General features: G+C 57.0%; 1 protein-coding gene across 2 annotated transcripts in view; it reads right to left on the bottom strand.

Moving 5' to 3' along the window:
- TAFA5 (TAFA chemokine like family member 5) overlaps nucleotides 1-19,993 on the bottom strand; it is a 160,442-nt gene that overhangs the window by 70,242 nt on the left and 70,207 nt on the right. The window contains exon 1 of one of the 2 annotated variants that reach the window (XM_053585787.1): nucleotides 19,718-19,983. The exons of the other annotated variant lie outside the window; for it this stretch is intronic. Coding sequence (XP_053441762.1) covers nucleotides 19,718-19,808 — 91 coding nt within the window. The 5' untranslated portion in view covers nucleotides 19,809-19,983. Of the gene's footprint in view, nucleotides 1-19,717; nucleotides 19,984-19,993 lie in introns of those variants that run through there. 2 annotated transcript variants of the gene reach the window in all.

Below are 19,993 nucleotides of genomic sequence, written 5' to 3' on the forward strand. Positions count from 1 at the left end.
ATCACCTCACTGCCACCATCCCTCATCACCACCAACGTGACCATCAGCACCATCACTATCATCACCTCACCACCACCATCCCTCATCACCACAACGTGAGCATCAGCACCATCACTATCATCACCTCACCACCACCACCCCTCATCACCACCAACGTGACCATCAGCACCATCACTACCATCACATCACCACCACCACCCCTCATCACCACCAACGTGACCGACCATCAGCACCATCACTATCATCACATCACCACCACCACCCCTCATCACCACCAACGTGACCATCAGCACCATCACTATCATCACCACCAACATGACTATCAGCACCATCACTATCCCACTATCTCCTCCTCCTCATTTCCATCACTGTCACTGCCAGCATCACCATAAACTTTACCATCACCATCACCACCATCATCATCACGACTGTAATTGCTTCTTCCTTGTCATCATCATCAGTGTCACCACCAGAAGCCATGACATCATTTTCTCATCACCATCACCATGAAGACCATCTCCCTCACCACCACTCCTGTGGCATCCATATCCTATATCCTCAGCCCAGCGCTCTGAACCTGAGAACTCCTCCCTCTCAATCCCAATTCTTTCTGGTCAACCCTTCAGAGGTGACTCAGCCTTCCCCAGGCCCCTCAGACCCCCCAGGTCCTTGGAAGGCATTGCAAGAGAGGAACAAGGGAAAATCTAGGGGCTGCAGCTACATCAGAAGGGCCCCTGGCAGCTCTCACACCTTCCATGGAAGAAATCTAGACAGTAAAGCCAGAGAGCCTCGAAAACCTGCAAGTGAAAGGATCAGAACCAGGAGGGCAAACTCCCAGGCACCCCTGTGGCACCACCACAGCCAGGACCAGTCAAGAGAAGCCAGTCCTGGGCCCTCCACAAGGTGCTGCAAGGCTGCAGCCATCTCCTTCCAGCTCCAAAGCCACAAGCAGCTGGGAACACCATGAGATCTGCAGGCAAATACTGGGGTCTGTGGAGTCACAGGTTTCAGACATGCTAAGGTCACAGTGTGGTCTCCTGACACATAGGGAATATGGTACCTGAGACTTAATACTCAAAGGCCACCTTTTTTTTGTGGCCCACATGGGCCAAGGAGACACCTATGAGGATCACCTGTGTGACCCCGGAGAGTCACCACCATCTCTTGAGACTGCAGCCCGCATGCACAGCCTGGCCCTATCTACACAGGCACCCGGATTATCAAAGCGAAATGCACGGGAGTCATGGAGGCCCACGAGATGCCCAAAATAAGGAGAAGAAGGAACCACAGGGAGGCACATTGTGAGCGGTGGGGCTCTGGTCACTTTCCCATCTGGCCCCCGTGGAGCTGACAGGGAGGTGCTGCAGCGCGTCCATCGTACAGAGCAGTAAATGACAACACAGAAGGGGTTGAGCGTCATGCCCAAGGTCAGCCAGCCCCCGAGTGGTGTTGTTTGTGTCCGAACCCAGGAAGCGTGACCCCAGACCTCTAAAGCCCACCTCCCGCAGACAGACCCTGGTGATTAGGAAAAAGCAGCTGCCACCCATGAGCCACACTGTGGGACCCCAACACACCGTCACGTGTGGGTGCTTCATGACACCGAGCCCAGCCCCAGCACCCACGTGGCAACTGCCACCTATGAGCCATGCAGTGGGACCCCAACACACCATCACATGTGGGTGCTTCATGACACCGAGCCCTGGCCCCAGCACCCACGTGGCACCTGCCACCCATGAGCCACGCAGTGGGACCCCAACATACCATCATGTGTGGGTGCTTCATGACACTGAGCCCTGGCCCCAGCACCCACATGGCACCGGCCACCCATGAGCCACGCTGTGGGACCCCAACACACCGTCACGTGTGGGTGCTTCATGACACCGAGCCCTGACCCCAGCACCCACATGGCACCTGCCACCCATGAGCCACGCTGTGGGACCCCAACACACCGTCACGTGTGGGTGCTTCATGACACCGAGCCCTGACCCCAGCACCCACATGGCATCTGTCTCATGGGCACCACTGTGTCCCATTCCCCCTCTGGGCTCAGCTCCGGCCCCTTCTTTGAGGTCTTCCTGAAATGTCCCTGCCCTGCCTCACAGAATCACTGGTTTCCAGCACCATGGACAGCATCCTCCTGCTTCTCATCTGGGACCTTGGGCAGGGCGGTGGGCGTCAGTGGTCCATATCTCTGGCTCACAGTGCTGCGCCTGGCACAGGATCACCACTTGGTTATGACAAGATAGTAACGGGTCTTACTCCTCACAGTCACCTGTCCTGGGCCAGGAGGGGTTACACCTGCGTCTCCATGGAGGTGTAAGCTGAGGTTGGACACAGCACCCAGGAGATGCACCTCTGAGACCAGACACGGTGCCCTGAGGGGTGAGCACTGGGCAGACAGGCCCTGGACTCACAGACAGGATGCTCCTCGGGGCGTGTCCAGGCTGGAAGCAGATCCCCACTGGGAAAGTTCTGGGCTTTTGTGGCCCTCCCTGGAAGCCACAGTTGAGGAGAGATCTGCTTCTTCTTGAACTCACCAGGGAGAGCTGGAGTTGTAGTCACCAGTGCTGCCCTGAAAGGCCTGCTGGGAGCCACGGCACAGTGGCCTGGGAACCCCTCCGTGCCCTCCCTGACACGCTGGCATCATGGGCAGGGTTCTCAGTCCCACCTGCCCCTCTGAGGCTCCCCAACACACCAGCATCAGGAGCCAGGGTCCTCTGTCCCCCCCAACACCTCCATCTCTGACTGCTGCTGTTCAGATTAGGCCACCCAGCCAGACGGAGGACCACAGGCAAGAGTTGTGCCTGTGTGGTCACCAATGCTCCTGTTCAGGAGATGAAACCTCCTTCCCTAAATTAAATATCTCCAGGAAAAGGGAGAGGCCACACGCTCCTGCGCCAGCTGGGGGATACCTGTGTACTGCTCTCCTGGGCTCAGGGCCAGGCCACCACTCCAGGGCTCCCCGTGTGCCCTACACACCTTTGAGGCCGCTCCTGAGTCACCCTGCCCAGTGGGCAGCCCACTTCCTCTCCCCCAGCCCTGCAGGGTTTCTCCTGGGGCAGGAACGGAAAAGGCAGTGTTGCTTCTAACAATCTGCTGGCAGCCAGAGTCCCCAGGCTAGGCACCCTAGCATTGCTGACCCCTGATGAGGGACAGCCCCAGCCATGTTGGCCGCTGCCCAGAAGGCCAGTGCTATGTCATGCTGGGTGGCCACCTCCCTCAGGTGGGACCTCATCAGTCAATGTCTCTTGGCTGCATGGCTGCACCCAGGCAAGGCCGTCTGGGCAGAGCAGCCTCTGGTGCTCAGGTCCTCCCTGCCTGGACAGAGGACAGGCAGGCCATGCTCAGCATGGGGGTGAGGGCGGGGGGCCTGAGGGGAGCACACAGCCCCACCTGCCAGGACCCCAGCCCCACCCCAGCACGTGAGGTGGCAGCTGGGCTCCGGCATCACCTGTCAGGGCTGTGCGGCTTTTCTGAAGTTACCGCGCCCTTCTGAGAATGGGAATGGGTGAAGTCCCCGAGGATCTCAATTGGGCTGTGGACTCAACACAGCCAGGAGGCAGGTCACTGCGGGGGGATCCCTTCTTGGACCTCTCTGACCACAGGAACTCCAGTCTATCTGGGGAGGCTCCTACAACCCCACACACCTCAACTGCCTCTGAGTAGCCTGAGGACCTCGCAGAGCCCAGATCCCCATGTGCTAGGCAGAGTTCGGCTGACACAGACGGTCAGCAGATGGTATCTGTGCAGCTATAACATTGACCCAGACACCTGTGTGATGACAGAGACAGGCTGATGGCAAAGAAAACAGAGTCCTGCAGCCTGGGCACGGTCAGCTCGGGCAACATGGGCGGAAACCATAAAGGGCGTAGAAACAACTCCCACCGAGACCCTTCCCCACAAGAAGAGAGGGCCAGGGAGCAGCACTGTACAACGATCAGGCTGGGAGACCCAGATGACCCAGCACCTGTGCTCGGGGTGGGAGGGGTGTCAGCTGTGTGCGCTGGAGGCCGGGGTGGGGAGGCACTGCCCTGGAGGGCTCGCTTGCCCCTGCAGGTGTGCCCGCTCACGCCACACCTTCTACCAAGACTAACTACTCAAAGGAGTCTGAGCCCTCAGCAAGGACAAATCCCTAAAATGAATCGAAGCTACGTATGAAACAGAATAGCAGGCACCTGAGTAGAAGAATGGTCGTTCCTACCCGGTGTCCCAGGCAGACCTTCAAGAAATACGTTACAAGAGCAAAAATTGGAGCGGCATCGCAGCCTGCTCTCGTGGGCATGTTGTGTGCACACGTGTGCACATGCCTGTGTGAGGCAAAACACATCCAAGGGTGACGCTGCTTGGGGGAGAGAGAGCTGGGGTCTGGGGACACTGCACCGGACGCTGCTCTGCAGCTTTTGAAATGTGTGCGCATACAGGGTTTCTGGCTCGTGAACAGTAGCTGTTCCAGACGTATACACATGAAGACACGTATGTACTGTATCGGGGCCACGTACAGAGACGCACACACAGGGTCTGCCCTCGTCTGCGGGAGACACACCAAGACCCCCAGAGGATGCCACAAACCTCAAATGGTATCAGACCCTGAACTTCACACACTGTGTGTTTTCCTATACGCATATACACAGGAAGTTTAGCTATCAGCTAGGCAGAGCAAGAGATGAGCCGTAACTAATAATAAAATGAAAAACAGAATGATCTACGATAGTGAAGTACACGTGTGTGGCCTCTCTCTGCAAGCACCTTACTGTACCATCCTCCTTGTGATGATGTGAGACGGTCACTTCCCAGGTGGTAAGAGAGAGAGATGAGTAGGGTGCCTGTCGTGAAGAGGTGTTGGGCAATCCTGTCCTCCAACACCAGTACTGACACCATGACAGGTGATCCGACCAGAGATGAGCCCTCAGGAGCTAAGCCCTGGGGCCCAGCTGGGGTAGATCACTGACGGCACCAGGGCCTCTGCTCCCAGAGAGCAGGACCTCAGCCTGCATCCACCGCATCTGGAACTGGTCAGCCAGGACATGCTCACACAGGCCTTCTGGAAGGATGACGAGGGTGAGGGAAAGTGACGACCAGTAACTCAGGAACAGGGACCCAAGCTGGTGCAGTACCCACCACCTGGGGAGGGTTTTCCCTCAAATGAGAACCAGCTGGGGACAGAGAGGGCCACAACACCCCAGGGAAGGTGGTGACACCAGCCCAGGTGACAAGAGGTGTGGGCCCATCCCTGGGGCCAGTAGGTGGCTGCAGAGAAACTACTAAAGATGTAGGGAAGGCCTGTAGCTTTGACGGTAGCCTCTCAAAGCTAGATGAGACCCTAACCAGAAAGGAATTTTTCCTGTATTTTTCACAAGGAAAATAAAATTACCTGAACACTACTTTTTGGTGTTAACATTTAAAAAAAGTGTAAGATAAAATGCTGGAATCTCAGCTATACTCAGTCATATGTCAAAAACTGTTGCAAAGAATGGAAATGTGGCCCTGGTCACCAAGGAGAAGTGATGGCCCCCAGGCCCCTCCTGCCACGTCCCCGCTCCAGAGGGCCCCAAAGCACACAGCACACTGGGCAGGGCACACGGAGCTGCCCACAGAAAGTCCCAGCACCACCACTTTCCACTCTTAGAGGTGACCTGCCAGTTACTAAAATGAAAATGATATAAGTTGCACACAGGGGAGAGATTTAGGAAGTTCTTTAGCCTGGAAACTGCCCTAAAAATAAAGCCTATGCTTTACAACAACAACATAACCACACCATCCTCTTCTTTGCCACAGTGCGGAGAATGTACCTTGCTAAGGAGTGTCCATCAGGATGGGGATCCAGGAGGGTGGGTCAGCCAGGACAGCCTCACCCTGACGGCATCGGGCGGCGCACAGCCCTCAAGGCAGGGAGGTCAGTGCCAGCCCCACAGACATTCAGCCCTGGGCCCCAGAGGCAGAAGCTCTTCTCTGCTTCTCTCACCTTCTCTGAAACAACTTTATCTAGGCAACTTTTAGCAAAACAAGACTTTTTTTTTAATTAAATGAGAAAAACAATGTACAGGCCCGGCTGCCATAATTTCTACAGATTAGCTGAGCTTTGAAAATCCTCATGTTCACTCCTTGTTAAACCTGTTAAATTCAGGCGCTGCTTTTAAGATAGGTTTCAAAAGCTTTGGAACACGCTTTCTAACACAAAAGTTAAGATTTAAACAGTAATGCCACTAATTCCCCTGGAATAGAGCTTAAATAAAGCAGAATCAGAGATAATGAATGTCCTGTTACAAACCACATTGAAAGTTGCATTATCATACTTAACGATTTTTTTGCATAATCTTACCACTTAATAAGGCTACGAGATATCATGTACGAGAAGTTTTAATTTATTCAGCTTGTAAGTCAGCTATAGTTATAGACAATTTCAGTTCTTAAAGGATTAGAGCGCAGTAATATCAGCCAGGCCCCAGACACTAATTAAACAGCTCATGGGACATGCAAGGCTGGTGGGACGGGTCCCCAGAGAGGTCCCAACCCCTGCAGCAGGGTGCCGGGCACCCTTGTCTGGTGGGCAGACAGCTGCTACATGGCTGTCTCATAGGCACATCCCAGAGTGTGTGGCATGGCCTTTACCATGGGCTGTCCACTGAACATTTACATGGCCTCTTGATGGTCCCCACAGAACCTCAACTGGGCTCGGTTCAGTCCAGAGAGCAGATCTAGCCACTGCACCCAGCAAGGCCTTCACTGCTTCAGGTGGCACGCACTGATCTGTCCAACACACACACCTGTCTCCCCAGCCTTTGCCGTATGTCAAGGGCATCCCCTGTGCTGCCACCTGTCAGCTACATCCCCTTCTGGTAAACTCCAGCTGGAGCCACAAGGCACCATCACACCCTCCCTGGGGCCTCCAGAGAAGAACCTGGAGGGGGTCACCAGCCAGGGGACGGGCGGCCTCCCCTGGAGCTGAAGCTGTTGGTGGTGGTGCTCCCTTCTCCCAGGCTCAGGCTGCATTTCCCCTGAGCAGGTGGAAGGTGTCGAGGGCTGCAGGTTCAGACTTGGGTGGGCTGTTTCAATGATGCTCAGGGCCCGGATTCCAAAGTGACACTCAGGTCTCGCCACCAACACCAGTTCACAGGCTCAAGGAAAGACACCTTTCCTGAACTGCCCTGTTCGGGGCCCAGCTTACCTACAGAGTCCCTTGCGGCCCCAGCAGTGCCACTGTGCCAAGATGCACCAAGCCAAGGTATGTTCACGGGGCAGAGGTCTGAGGGTTGCTCTGAGCAGACAAGTTGTATCCAGGAGGCAGAGGGGCCTCCACCTGAAACCCTCTCCCTGGCTTGGTGACGAGTGGTAGCATCCATGACATGGGGCTCACAGCCGCACGCTGAGAGTCCCTCTGTCCCTCCATGCTGCTATCTGCCCAGCACGGTAAAACACAGATGGAGCACCTGGCCCACGGCAGGCTGCAGAAGTGCAGAGCCCTTCTCAGTTCGGCCTGTGCAGAAGCCTCGCGACAGCCAAGGGCTGAACAGCCCCCAAAGGCAGGGTGCAGGGAACTGACGGGAACAGGACGGACTCCCATGAACAGCCACGTAGAGCCACCCTGAGCACTGGGTGTGGCACTTGGGCTGCTGACCTTGTTTTCAGATGGACACCACCCTGGAGGGGTGGGGCCCAACACTCTGCATCTCAGGTGACAGTGGAGGCAGCTTCCAGACGGACAGGAGGGCCCTGTGTGTCCCCCATCAGGGAGCAGCCGTCAGAGAGGGTGTGTGCACACCTGTGAGCAGCTGACAGGCATGAGCTCAGGGCTGGGAACACACTAAGGGTCCCCTGCATCCGTGTGCCCCTTTTCCCACCCACCCTGAGGGTCAGACACTCGAGAGTCCTGCCAGGACATGCTGGGCAGCCTGCAGCCCCCGAACCTAGCTGAGTCCCAGAATACCGCACGGCCTAGACAGCTCTGCCTGTGGGAGCGGCTGCCTGCCTCCCTGGTGCCACCCGTGTCCCCAGGGCAAGGGCCACCACACACCCCTCTCCACAGGCAGGGAAAGCACAGCTTGGGGGAGGGGCGTCTGGGGGATCTGCAGGAAGCTTTTCTTTTCTGTCATTTTTTGTAACTGGCCTCCCAGGAAGCCACAGTTCTTTAAAAAAAAAGTGGACACAGAAAAAAAGAAACAATAGCAGCCAGACGGGGTCTCCTCATTGGGCGCAGGGCAACACACACAGACCAGCCAGACGGGGTCTGGGGCAACACAGCTCAGACCCAGTCTCGTGACCTGGGGCTGTTCATTGTCACACCAGACACCTCCCTCAGCTCAATGTGACAAGAACAGGAAACAGCCTCAGGCTCTTAGCACCCAATTTACAGAACCCGCAGAGCGGGCCCAGAGGGGCCTTGGGCGGCCTGCCTGACTGCTCCCCCACAGCCAGTCCGCAGAGGACAGGCCTCTGTTCTAGAAGCTTCCTGTGGAACACTCACGGCCATCCCACACTCAAGGGCAGAATAACTCAGTACTCAGAGTTCTGCAGCGCACTCTTGGACTGAGCCTGTAACTCAGCAGAAAAGAGAAACACGTGAGTTTCAACTGAAGTGAACTAACGCGTTAGGAGTCACTCAGGACTGAAGGGGTAGGCATGAAACGCTCTCTAATAAGAAGCCCACGAACTGTCCAGGTGGCCACAGCCCATTCCAGCTGGAATCAAAAGGCCGCAAGGAGGCTGCCACAAATGTCACTCTGGTTTTCACAACTTTCTACTTAAAAATCAAACAGGAAAACGAGCTTCAGATGTGGTGAGCCCGTGGGCTCCTGAAGGCACCGGGACCCAGGCTTCCCCAGTCTGGGCTGCAGGTGCTAAGCTAACCTGCGTGGAGATGACACAGGTGACCAGTCCCAGGCCACCCTGTGACTCCCCCAGGACTTCACCATGTCCGCGTATCACCTTACCACTGAAAAGAACCTTTCCATCACCCGTAAATGGAAAGCCAGTGCCTCTTCCATAAATAGAAGGGAGCTGTAAAAGCAGATCCACAGCCATTAAAATAACAAATGCCCAAACGCATCACACATAAAGCCATCTTGCCGGCCCAGGCTGTGCGTGCCCTGGTGTGGGGAAATGCTGATTTATGGGAGAAGGAACTTAAAGAACTTCTGGGCAGTCTTCCCCAGTCCTGACCTCTGGAGAAATTTCACCAGCTTCTGCCCTAAGCCTCAACTCAAGGGTTGTCTCTGCCTGGCCTTCAACCTGCCCAATAACAAAGAACCCCCTGTGTCCTGCTGACAGTACACCTGCCACGGCAGGCCTCACTGGGACGGCTGAGACCCACCACCTGGGGACCCCATGCACACGCAGGGCGAGACCCCTCGTGGCAAGCTTGCCCCATGGTTTGTGTGCCTTGTATTTGGTGCCTGAAGCTGTGGTGACAAACACCACAAACCCGTAGCTGAATACAACAGACAGGCGTTCCCTCGCAGCTCAGGAAGCCTGAACTCTAAGTTGATGTCAGCAGGGTCCAGGGCTCTGAGGGAGGGCGTTCCTGGTCTGCCCAGCTCCGGGGGGCTCCAGGCAGCCTGGTCTCGTGGCCGCAGCGCTGCGTCCGCCTCCATCTGTCTGTGGCCTCATCCTGTGTTTCTGTTCTCTGCCTTTCCAAGGACTCGTCCTTGGGTTCTGGGTGCACCTAAGGCTGATCTCGTCTTGAAATCTTCACCGTGATTACATCTGCAAAGGTCCTTGTTCCCAGCGAGGGGACTCGCGGGCCCACAGGTGTGCAGTCCTCACAGGTGCAGACCCAGCCTTCATTCTTCCTTTTCACCCATGGAGCCACCAGCTCTCTGACCAGTCAGCCCCTGTTGCCTACCCCCAGCACACAGCAGGCACTCAGCATGTGCCTTCCAAACTGAGGCTGGCGTGTTTGCCAAGGCTGCAACCAGTGGGCAGGAGCCAGGAGCCACCACCGCACAGGTGTCCCCTAGAGACGGGAGGGTCTGAGATGGATGCTGTGGTTCTGCAAGGCACGGAGTTATTTATAAGCAAGGTCTGGGCTCTCTCACCAGTGAAGCGAATTACAGAGGCCTGCTCAGCTGCTTTGGTAATCGGAGGACAAAGGTAATTGGCTAATAAAATCCACCTTCTCCAAGGCAAAGCTGGTTTGAAAAGAATGTGTATTTTAAAAGCTGTGTGACCTCTTCTAAATATATCAGGGAAGAGCACATGGGACCCAGATGGGGACCACACAGTCCAGAAGGACAGTCCGGGGATGGGTCTCTGCAGGTTCCGGAGGGCACTAGGCTGCCCTGCATCGAAAGCCTTCTAGAACCATAGGCCCTGTCCTGCCTGAGCCAGGAAGGCCTTGGGAGGACGGGGTAGGGGGAACCACAGCCCCCTCTTCCCCTGTCGGTCCTTGGTGTGAGGGCAAAGACCCCGGCCCAGAATCCAGCCCCGGTGCCCAAGGTCACCAGCCTCAGTCCACATGGATGCCCTTTGTGTCTGTGAACTTAGAGGATGGGGCACCCTCCGGAGGCCCCCCAGACCTTCTCCCACTTCGAGCACACCCCAGCACAGCAGGGGACCTCTGCAGGTGGAGCAGCCGCAGCCCTCCTGGGAGCAAGGTCAGCAGAGGGCCTGGGCCCTGGCCAGGATGATGCACCTATGTCCTGGAGTTTCCTCAATGGTAAGGTCATCGGACAACCCACGCTCTGCACAGGTGGACTGAGGAGCAGCGGAGGGGACAGCCAAGAGGCATCACTGCAGTCACCTGGCAAGCTCACCTGTGCACAGCTGGCCCCACAGGAGCATCCAGTCTCCCCAGTTCCCACTGAGCCCCCCACTATGCACACTCAGAGCCTGGCCCGAGGAGGCTCCTGGCACCCACCCCTCCTCTGCAGACAGCCCACCAGGGAAAGATGCAGAAATTCCCCTGGAATGGCTCAGACCTACTTAGATGCTCACAGGGCCCTGAGATGAGGTGACAGCTGCCGCCAGGTGGAAACCCTGAGCTTGAGACCTCTGAATGCCCTGATTTGCTTTTAAAAGTAAAAAAGAAGGAAAGGCAGAGGCTGTTTGGGATATGCTAGTGTAGAGGGTGGAAGGGGTATGAGAAGGCAGGGGCCACTGTATCCCTGAATCTCGGGGCTCCATCCAAAGCACACGAAGGCCCAATTAGTCAAGTGGGTGTCCCCACTTCTGGGACACCAGCCACCTCAGGACCCTCTGAGGCTCCACGCCACATACCAGGAGTCCATGGAACCTTGGCAAAGTGCAAGGTCAGAGCTGCTGCCACCCTGATTCCCCCAAATGCCCCTGCAGCCCACACCTGCCCTGCCAGCAGTCCCCAGTGTGCCCGATGGGATGGCACCAAGGCACCAGGGCTGCTGAGGGTCCCTCTGCCCACACAAAGGCCTGCAAGGACCCTGGACATGCACACCCAGAGACACAGGGATGCGCAGGCAGACATCAGATCTCCACACAGAGACCACGCCAGATTCGGGAGGACGGAGAGGACCTGTCCAGGGAGCACCGTTGTGGTCACAACTGGCCTCCACATTCTGAGGTGACCTGCATCCCCACAAAGCACAGGGGGAAAAGCAAACGAGGAGCCACCGCTGCAACCCCACATCTGGCTGTGACCCCGACGAGGGGCCAGGGTGAGGCCAGCTGCCTGCCGTCCCCACATGGGATGGGCCCTGACAACCTGGAGGTGCATCCCAGCTGCTGGCCACCTCAGCAGAGCCAGACACAGCCAAGAGTCCATCGGCCACTTGAGACACCACCAAGTGAATGAGCTGAGAGCAGGCTGGGGGACCAGCCACAACCAGGGCCACCCCGTCCTCCAGAGCACCCTGCGTCTGAGTCTGTGGGCGGCTTTTCCCCAAGAATAGGGGGCATCAGTGCCGGACAGGGACTTGGACGTGGTGTGGAGGGGCCTGGGAAGGCCTCTGAGGTGGTCGGGGGTCAGGGCATGTGGGGCAGGTCCCACTTCCCACTTTGGCAACACTGCACACCCTCTGCACAAAGAGGCCAGGAGCTCAAAGCAGCATCTAGACATCACCATCGGCATTGTCAAGGTTACCAGCTGTGCATGGAAGAGTCTGGACTGGACTTCAAAGGCGCCAGCCCCAGTGAGAGGCAAACTTTCCTGGAGGAGATTTCAGACCTCGTCACCTGCACACAGGGGCTCCTCCTCCCCAGTGATGACAGGCCTGTGTCCAGAGGGGCCACTCCTGGGATTTACACAAGGTGACGGCTGGGGAAGGGGGAGTACCCACTGTCTTACACTCTGATGGTGCCAACCTCCCCTCTGTCCCTGAAGCCCCCATGGTCTCAGCATTGAGCAACTTAGTAACCACCTGGAAACACCCACAGCTCCCTTCAGTGGCTCACCAGGTCCACTTAGAGAGGGGGATCCTCCGGGCATCGCTGGCTGTCGGCCCAGGCTGGGAAGTGCAATGTCCCGGCCACCTGGCCCACCACTGTGCTATCAGGGCACACGTGTGCTCCTTTCTGGAGCCACCCCCTCCAGGAACTGATGCCAGGTCCCCCTCCTAGCAAGTCCACTGGCAGTGAAGACACAGCCGGCTCCTCAGGGCAGAGGGTGAGAGGGTGAGCGCTGGGCCTAGAAGGGTCCCTGAGCTCCAGCTCCATTCCAGTGGTCAGCACCACTGCAGGCTCCCTCAGTCAGTCCAGATAGGGGCTGGCCACTTGTGTGGAGCCCTACTCGGGAGTCTCCACCGTGTGAGCACCTACCTACCTGTCTGGCAACCGAGGGGGCAGTTATGTGCCCACAGGCGGACCTGACAAAAGGGGTGTCCGCTCCCAGGTGCCGAACGCACAGCAAAGGGGCAACAGTCAGGGGCCCATGTGGCTAACCTAAGCCTTTGCCTTTCCTGGAGGAAGAGACTGAGGGTCTCGGAGGTCCAGGGCTTAGCCTGATCCTTCACTGCCACCAGGCTCACTTGTCCTGAAGATCATGTGCACAGTGGGTGTGACGCTCTGGCCTAGCGCAAGGTGTGCAGGACAGGAATGTGTAAGCTGTGACCTGAGGTAGGAAGCGATGCCCCGTGGCCCCTGCCCCAGGTCACATAGACAACACCAGCGTGAGCCCATGGGGAGGTGTGCGTCTCACTGTCCTTGGGGCCGTGGGCCATGCTCTGACCTTACTGGGCCACATGTGTTCCGCCTGTGAGCAGAGGACAATGGCCCTTCTTCTGGACGAGGGGCAGTCACGTGAGGTGTGCAGAGCGGCTGGGTGGGACGGGGCTGTGGCCCGGCAGGGCTGAGGTTGGCATCTGGCGTGTCAGGGCCGTAGGTGGTCTACGTGAGGTCTCTGTGTGGTGTGTGTTCACGTTCACGTGTGGGGTGTCTGCACCGTGTGCGTGTTTGCATGTGTGTCTGTGTGAGATGTGTGTGGTGTTGTGGTGTGTGGTGTGGGTGGTGGGGCGCACGTGTGCTGTGTGCTGCTGCCGGGTGAACCTGTGTGGTGTGTAATGTGGGTATGTGGTCGGGGGGATGGATGTGGGTTGCGTGTGTGACACATGTGTCTCTATGTCGGATGTAGTGACAGCACACTGTCACTGGAGTGTGGTGAGTGTGGTACGTGGTGTGCAGTGCGTGTCCCAGTGTACGGGGGGAAATGTGTCGCTCTGTGTGATGTGTGTAGTGCATGAACGTCTTGTTTATCTGTGTGTCTCTGTGTAGGTGCAGGGTGTGTCTGGTGTGCATGTGACAGTGTGTAGTGTGTATGTGTAATGTGTATGGTATGTTGTGTATGTGGAGTGATGTGTGGTGTGTTTGTGTTGTGTGCGTTGTGTGTGTGCTGTGATATGGTAGGTATGTGGTTATGTGTGGTATGATGTGTGTGTGGTGTGTTGTGAGGTATGTGGTGTGATGTGTGTGCGGTGTGTTGTGTGTGGTGTGTTGTGAGGTATGTGGTGTGTTGTGTGTGGTGTGTTGTGAGGTATGTGGTGTGAGGTGTGTGGTGTGTTGTGAGGTATGTGGTGGTGTGTGTGCTATAGTAGGTACGTGGTGTGTGTGGTGTGATGTGTGTGTGGTGTGTTGTGAGGTATGTGGTGGTGTGTGTGCTATAGTAGGTACGTGGTGTGTGTGGTGTGATGTGTGTGTGGTGTGTTGTGAGGTATGTGGTGTGTGTGGTATAGTAGGTACGTGGTGTGTGTGGTGTGTGTGGTGTGATGTGTGTGTGGTGTGTTGTGAGGTATGTGGTGGTGTGTGTGGTGTGTTGTGAGGTATGTGGTGGTGTGTGTGGTATAGTAGGTACGTGGTGTGATGTGGTGTGTGGTGGTGTGGTATGGTAGGTATGGTATGTGGTGGGACGTGGTGTGCATGGTGAGGTGCGTGTGTAGTGTCTGGGTCCCTCACAGAGCCCGGATGGCTGACAGGTGGGGTCCAGGTCACAGGTGGAAGAGAAGAGGTGCCCTGGGGAGGAGGTGGACCCTGCAGCAGGAGGGCAGCGGCTGGGAACTGACCCCACAGGCATGCCTGGGAACTGACCCTGGCGTCACGAGCAGGTGCATGGCTGCACATTTCCGTTCTCTGTCCGCACCAGAGTCCACCCTCCTTCTGTTTACATACAAATAAGAAGGGCCTGGCCCCCTTCTCCCCACCCAGGCACAGGTCACCTGCCCTCTCTGCTCCCTCACTGCTAAGTTCACAGTGTTTTTTACCTGTTTACATGCCGTATTTTACATGTTTAAGTATGTTATTCACAGCTATATGAACGCCTACGAATGTTACACAAAGTCATGTGTGTATACACACAAACATGCACATGTACGCACAAATATCAACAGCGAACCTTTCCGAGAAGACAGGCCCGAGCTCTACTTCTCCAGGCCCATGAGCTCCCGGATAAATCTGCAGCCAGTGCCCCACCAGAGCAGGGGATATGGCCCTGACTGTCCTCTCCTACTGGGCACCCAGCACATTGTGGCAGGCCCAACGACAGACAAAACTCACCACTGAGCAACGGCTAAAATCCCTCTCCTATGCCCAGCTCTCCAACTCCGTGCCTAGGGTGGGAGCAAGATCAGAGACCGATATGTTTCTAAAGATGCTGGCGGGGAAGACTGGTCCCATCCAGGCCCTCCCGTGTGTGCAGTGTGGCTGGACACCGCAGCCCAGCCTTGCAGGGCTCCCAGCAAGGCTGCAGTGGACCATCTCACACCTGTGAAGTCACCTCATCCCTGTCCTTCTATGTTTGAGCTCTCGCTGTTGCCAGACACTCAGATGAGAGCCCCATCACAGTGAGTGTGGGTTTTACTTAGATTCTGTGCTACACAAGAAACACTTGTAAGTGACATTAGAGGAGCTGGGTATTTTTAATGCCTTTTCAACTCCACCCCTCCCCTGCAGCCATTCACACTTACCTGCCCTTGCAAATAGATTCTGCTGGCGTGTCAGGGGAGAGGCAGTCTGTGAGAGAGGCGTGTCAGGGGAGAGGCAGTCTGTGAGAGAGGTGGTCGGTAATGGGCTCTCGCCAGGCGATGTTAACACTGATGCACCTGAGTCCAGTCTTTCCCTTGCACACCTCACAGAGCACCTGTGCCATGAAAATGCTGCACCCAGGAGTCGGGCCGATGCAGACTCTGGGGCCCCTGGACAAAGCTGAGGGCCCCTCCACAGCCAGGCTCCAGGCTCAGGGCCCTGCAGTCCCACACCCAAGTAGGGGAAGGTGCACAGGCACATCTTGGAGAGTTTGGAGAGCTTTGAGCTGAAGCCCTCCCCACACTACCCACACACCGGAGCAGTAAGCCCCCCACCCCAACCAATCCCATGCTATCTGAGAGGAAGCTGGGTGCTGTGTCCGGCCCGTACCAAGTCTGGAAACCTCAGGGTTTACCAAGCCCTCACCCCTTGCACAACCCATAAAGGACCACCCACGAGCCCCTCTCTCATGTCTCTGAGACACAGACATGTGTGTGTAACTGGATACGTATTCGGCATTCAACAAATAATTCAGACGGACTCTTGGGTCCAGGAGCTGAGCTGTGTATCCTAAGTTCTCTTTCCACCTTTTAAAAACTAAACTGATTGAGACCGCAGATATGCGGATGCCCTGCGCTGGCTGCTGATATTGTAAAGACTGCCTCAATTAAGAATTACTGCACAGGCCACAATAATTAACACAATGTCATTAAATGCCTTTATGGTGTTACAGGTGCCCTTTCTCACGGACCACCTGGGTTTGCAGAATGATGCTTCACTTTCACAATAACCAGCTAATAAATAAATGAGAGCCAACTCCTGCTATTCTGTCAGTGGCTGCCCTCGGAGCGCTGCTGGAGACAGGCCTGCCAGGCAGCTCCGACAGTGCCCCTGGGATCGAGGCTCCAGCATGGTATACTGGGGCAACCATACACAGACGCTAATCCCTCCAACAAGTTCTCAATATTAACCCGCAAAAGAAGCTTTTAAACATCAGGCTCAACCCTCCCAACACTCCCCCGCCACCAAAGGATTTACAGAGAGTCAACGGCAAATCCACATCTAAAGGGAAAAAGCATGGAACTCTCCCTTCAGTTCAGAAAGGATGGCCGAATGATTTCCTGGCCTTCTGGTGTTTCCTTTGGGACCCAAAGCCTGAAACCTCTGCCGCTGTGCTGGCTACACTGCCCGGCTTCAGCCCTCCCTGCCCTTGGTCCCTTGGTAGTATTTTTCCGTCCTTCCTGTTACATCAGGAATCCACACTAAAGCCTGCTACCCTGTGTTGTAGTGTTGTCCAAGTGATTCAAAGACTTTAAGAGAAATATTGCAAAGTCTTTGGAAAAGGGAGATGAAAAATATTTTTTAGCATTCTAGTTATTTCCTTAACTTCATGTCATAAGAACAAACATAATTGAGGAGATTGAAGACCGGCTTCCTTCTGCCCTTCTCCCCCGCTCCCTAATGAAGCAGCTGGACCCTGAATCAGGTCCCGAAGACTCCACTCTGCCCCCACCCCCGGCTCTACCTGAAGTTCAAACACACAGCATCTGCACACTCCATCAAGACGGCAAAGGTGGCTTTCCCCTCCCAGAGGAGGGCCAGTGTCCTAAGGGTCCAGACCCTAATTATGGGCTTGCTTCCTCCCCAGTCCTGTGGCTGCCCGGGCCAGGCCTGGCACAGTTGCAGGACCTGCTCATACAAAGATCGCACAACCCAGCCTGCAATTACAGACCACAATTCGCCTCTCTCGCGTCACAGCCCTATTCATCTTCGAAAACACTGGAAGACAGACTGGCCAGAGGGGGACGGATTAGCCACGGGGTGGCCTGCATCTCCACACAAAAGGGGAAGTGTGGAAAAACGGCTCCCTGGGCCCCCATTCTTCATTTCTGAAAAAAACAGATTCGTGGAAATGGCTATTTAAACAGCTCTTTCCCACCAGTCCCCAGACAACAAGTCCCAATTGTCCACCCGCCTGTGTGCTCCCTCCCTCCTGCTGGACAGCTCTGCTGGGAGGAGAGAAGACCTGAGCCTGCAGCCTGCCCAGCCAGGAGCAGCTCCTGCCCCTCCCCCTGGGAACCAGGGTTGGCCGCCAACCTCCCCACGCCTTTCACCAATTGACCCCAAGGGGCCAAGGGCCTCTCGGCCAAGACAATGAGGCCTCTCAAGTCCTGACCTTCCAAACAGAGAAGGCAACAAGGGGCTTGAACACAGCGGTAGAAGCACCTTGTCAGGATGGATAAAGAGGACCCCCGGGGACCCCAGAGGGCTGCATAAACACTCGGACACCACCACTCCATTTCTGAAGATACCTGTGCCTCCACCCTGCACACCCAGCCCCCAGCCCACGTCCTCCCATCCTGCGACATAGGACTCTGCCTTCCGCAACACCGACACGTGTGTCTGCTTCAAGGTAAATAAACACTGAGGCTCTGTGAGGGCTGTCAGGTAACCCTCACAAACCCTCCACGCAGGGAGCAACTTCCCGGGAATTGTCCTGCTGCCCCCAGCACCCTCTCATGGGAGAGTCAGAAACTCTTTCCTCTCAGAACAACAGAGCCCATAAGCCTCAGAGGCCCAGGGGCACCCTCAGGAGACTCCTGGACAGAGGTGGAAAGGAACCCTTCTTAATGCACTGTCGCAATGGCCAGGGGCTCTACTCTGATACTGAGTTATAGCTTCAAAATACAGGACAACCCCCGCCTCACAGAATATGGGGGCAGAGTGGGGCACTCCAGAGAGTGGGGCACTCTGAAATTTTTACACGTTCATCCTTTCCAAAAACAAATCCTCCAGAGAATGGAAGGTCAGTAGGGAGAGCAGAGAATTTGCAGCACAAAGCCCCACAGTGCAGGGACCCCTCACCAGGTGCCTGGACGCACCACTGAGTGGGTCCTGCCAGCACCTGGCAGAGAGCACCCCCTGATGGGGTCCTCTGGGGACTCGCCTAAAGGAAACGACTTCTTAGCAAGAAAAGCTGCTGCTCCAGCCACGAGGGACCACTGTCCACTTCCAAAGTAGGTTAGTAAGGCACAGGAAGTCTAGCCTCTAGTATTAGGAAAGGGGTCCCCACAAGCCAGGCTGCATGGCCTGGCCTGTAGCAAGCTCCAGGGATGGGCTCCACTCCCCGCAGTCCTGGCTGCCTGGACCCACACCCAGGGGAGGTCACAGAGCCTGGGACAGGCTCCCGCACCCACCTGCCTTCTCTGCCTCCAGCAGCTCATTAATTAGGCAGAGAAGCAGCTGAACATTGCAAACCCTTCCTTTGTAGGGGCCCTGAGCTAATGAGAATCCAGCTCAGTACCAGTCACACCAGCTCCTTCCAGGTGTTGCTGTTTCCTGCGGGCTGAGGGAAGAGCCCAGCGGAGCTGGCAGGGTCTGTGTGCAAGTACACTGGCCACCCATGGGCAGTGGGTGTTACAGGGGAGGTGAGACCACCAGTTCTCACCCCTTGAGACTGGCACACAGGCTGAGCCTAGAGTGTACCAAGACTCCAGGCAAGGGGAGTCTACCCCACCCTCCCTCCACCATCCACCAGGAAGTTTGCAGGAGTGAGCCTGGGGTGCCAGGTCACCCCAAACAAACAGGGAGGTGTGCATTGTCCCCCTCTGTACCAGGATCCTCAGTCCCAGGGGCCCCTCTTGCCACACAGGTCCAACTGTTAACCCTGCGCATCCTAACAGTGGCAGACAGCTCTGCACTTTAACAGGGACCCAGGGGACAAGTGGAGGAACTTGGTGCGGCCCGCACACACCCAGGTGGCCAAACCCCTGCTGCCCGAGCCGCGGGTCCCTGACCCAGCCTGGAAGGCGGAGAGGCGGGGAGAGGACCCCAGGCCTAGCCTGTCGCCCGCGGGCCCCAACCCGGCGCCCGCCCGGCCGGCCGGCCACAATGGAGCGCTGGTGCCATCTACCGAGGGCCCGCGACGTGCGGGATGGCGCCGTTGCCACCGAGCCATGTGGGGCAAGGGCGGAACAGCAACCTCGGCTGGGGCCTGGGCTCCAGAGCACCGCGAGGGGTACCAAGGCCACGGCGCGCCGCGATCCCGCGCCTCACCCACTCCTCGCGGGCCTGCGTTCCCCAGTGGAGACGCGGCAGCGGGCTCGTGCCCCGGCTGGGTGCCGGGAAGGGTCGCGCCGCTCCGGCCCCTCAGTGGCGCTCTAGGAGCCTCGGCCAAGAGCGACGGCGGCAGAACCTGCTGGAAGCCGGTCGCGCGCAGGGGCCGCCGCGAGCCAGGCGGAGCGCGGAGCACGGCCAGGGACGGCGCCCGGGGACAGGTCCGCGCGCCAGGGACAATTACCTTCTTTCAGGAACTGAGCGTGGATCACCAGGACGAGGAAGCAGCAGAGCGCGGCCCCAGCCAGTGCCCAGAGCGCCTTCAGGAGCTGCATCGCGGAGTGCCAACTCGGCCGACGCCCCCGAAGTCGCGCAGCGAAGGTCCGGGCGCCGCATCAGCGCCCCGCCGGGTGCAGCCGCCGCGGCCGCCCGCTCTCGCCCTCCATCCGCCGCCAACGCCGCGCTCCGCCGCGACTGGAGGCGCCACTCCGGGAGGCGATTTGTGTCTTTTTGGGCAGGG

The sequence above is a fragment of the Nycticebus coucang genome, chromosome 3 (assembly GCF_027406575.1).
Source record: "Nycticebus coucang isolate mNycCou1 chromosome 3, mNycCou1.pri, whole genome shotgun sequence".
Classification (NCBI taxonomy): domain Eukaryota; kingdom Metazoa; phylum Chordata; class Mammalia; order Primates; family Lorisidae; genus Nycticebus; species Nycticebus coucang.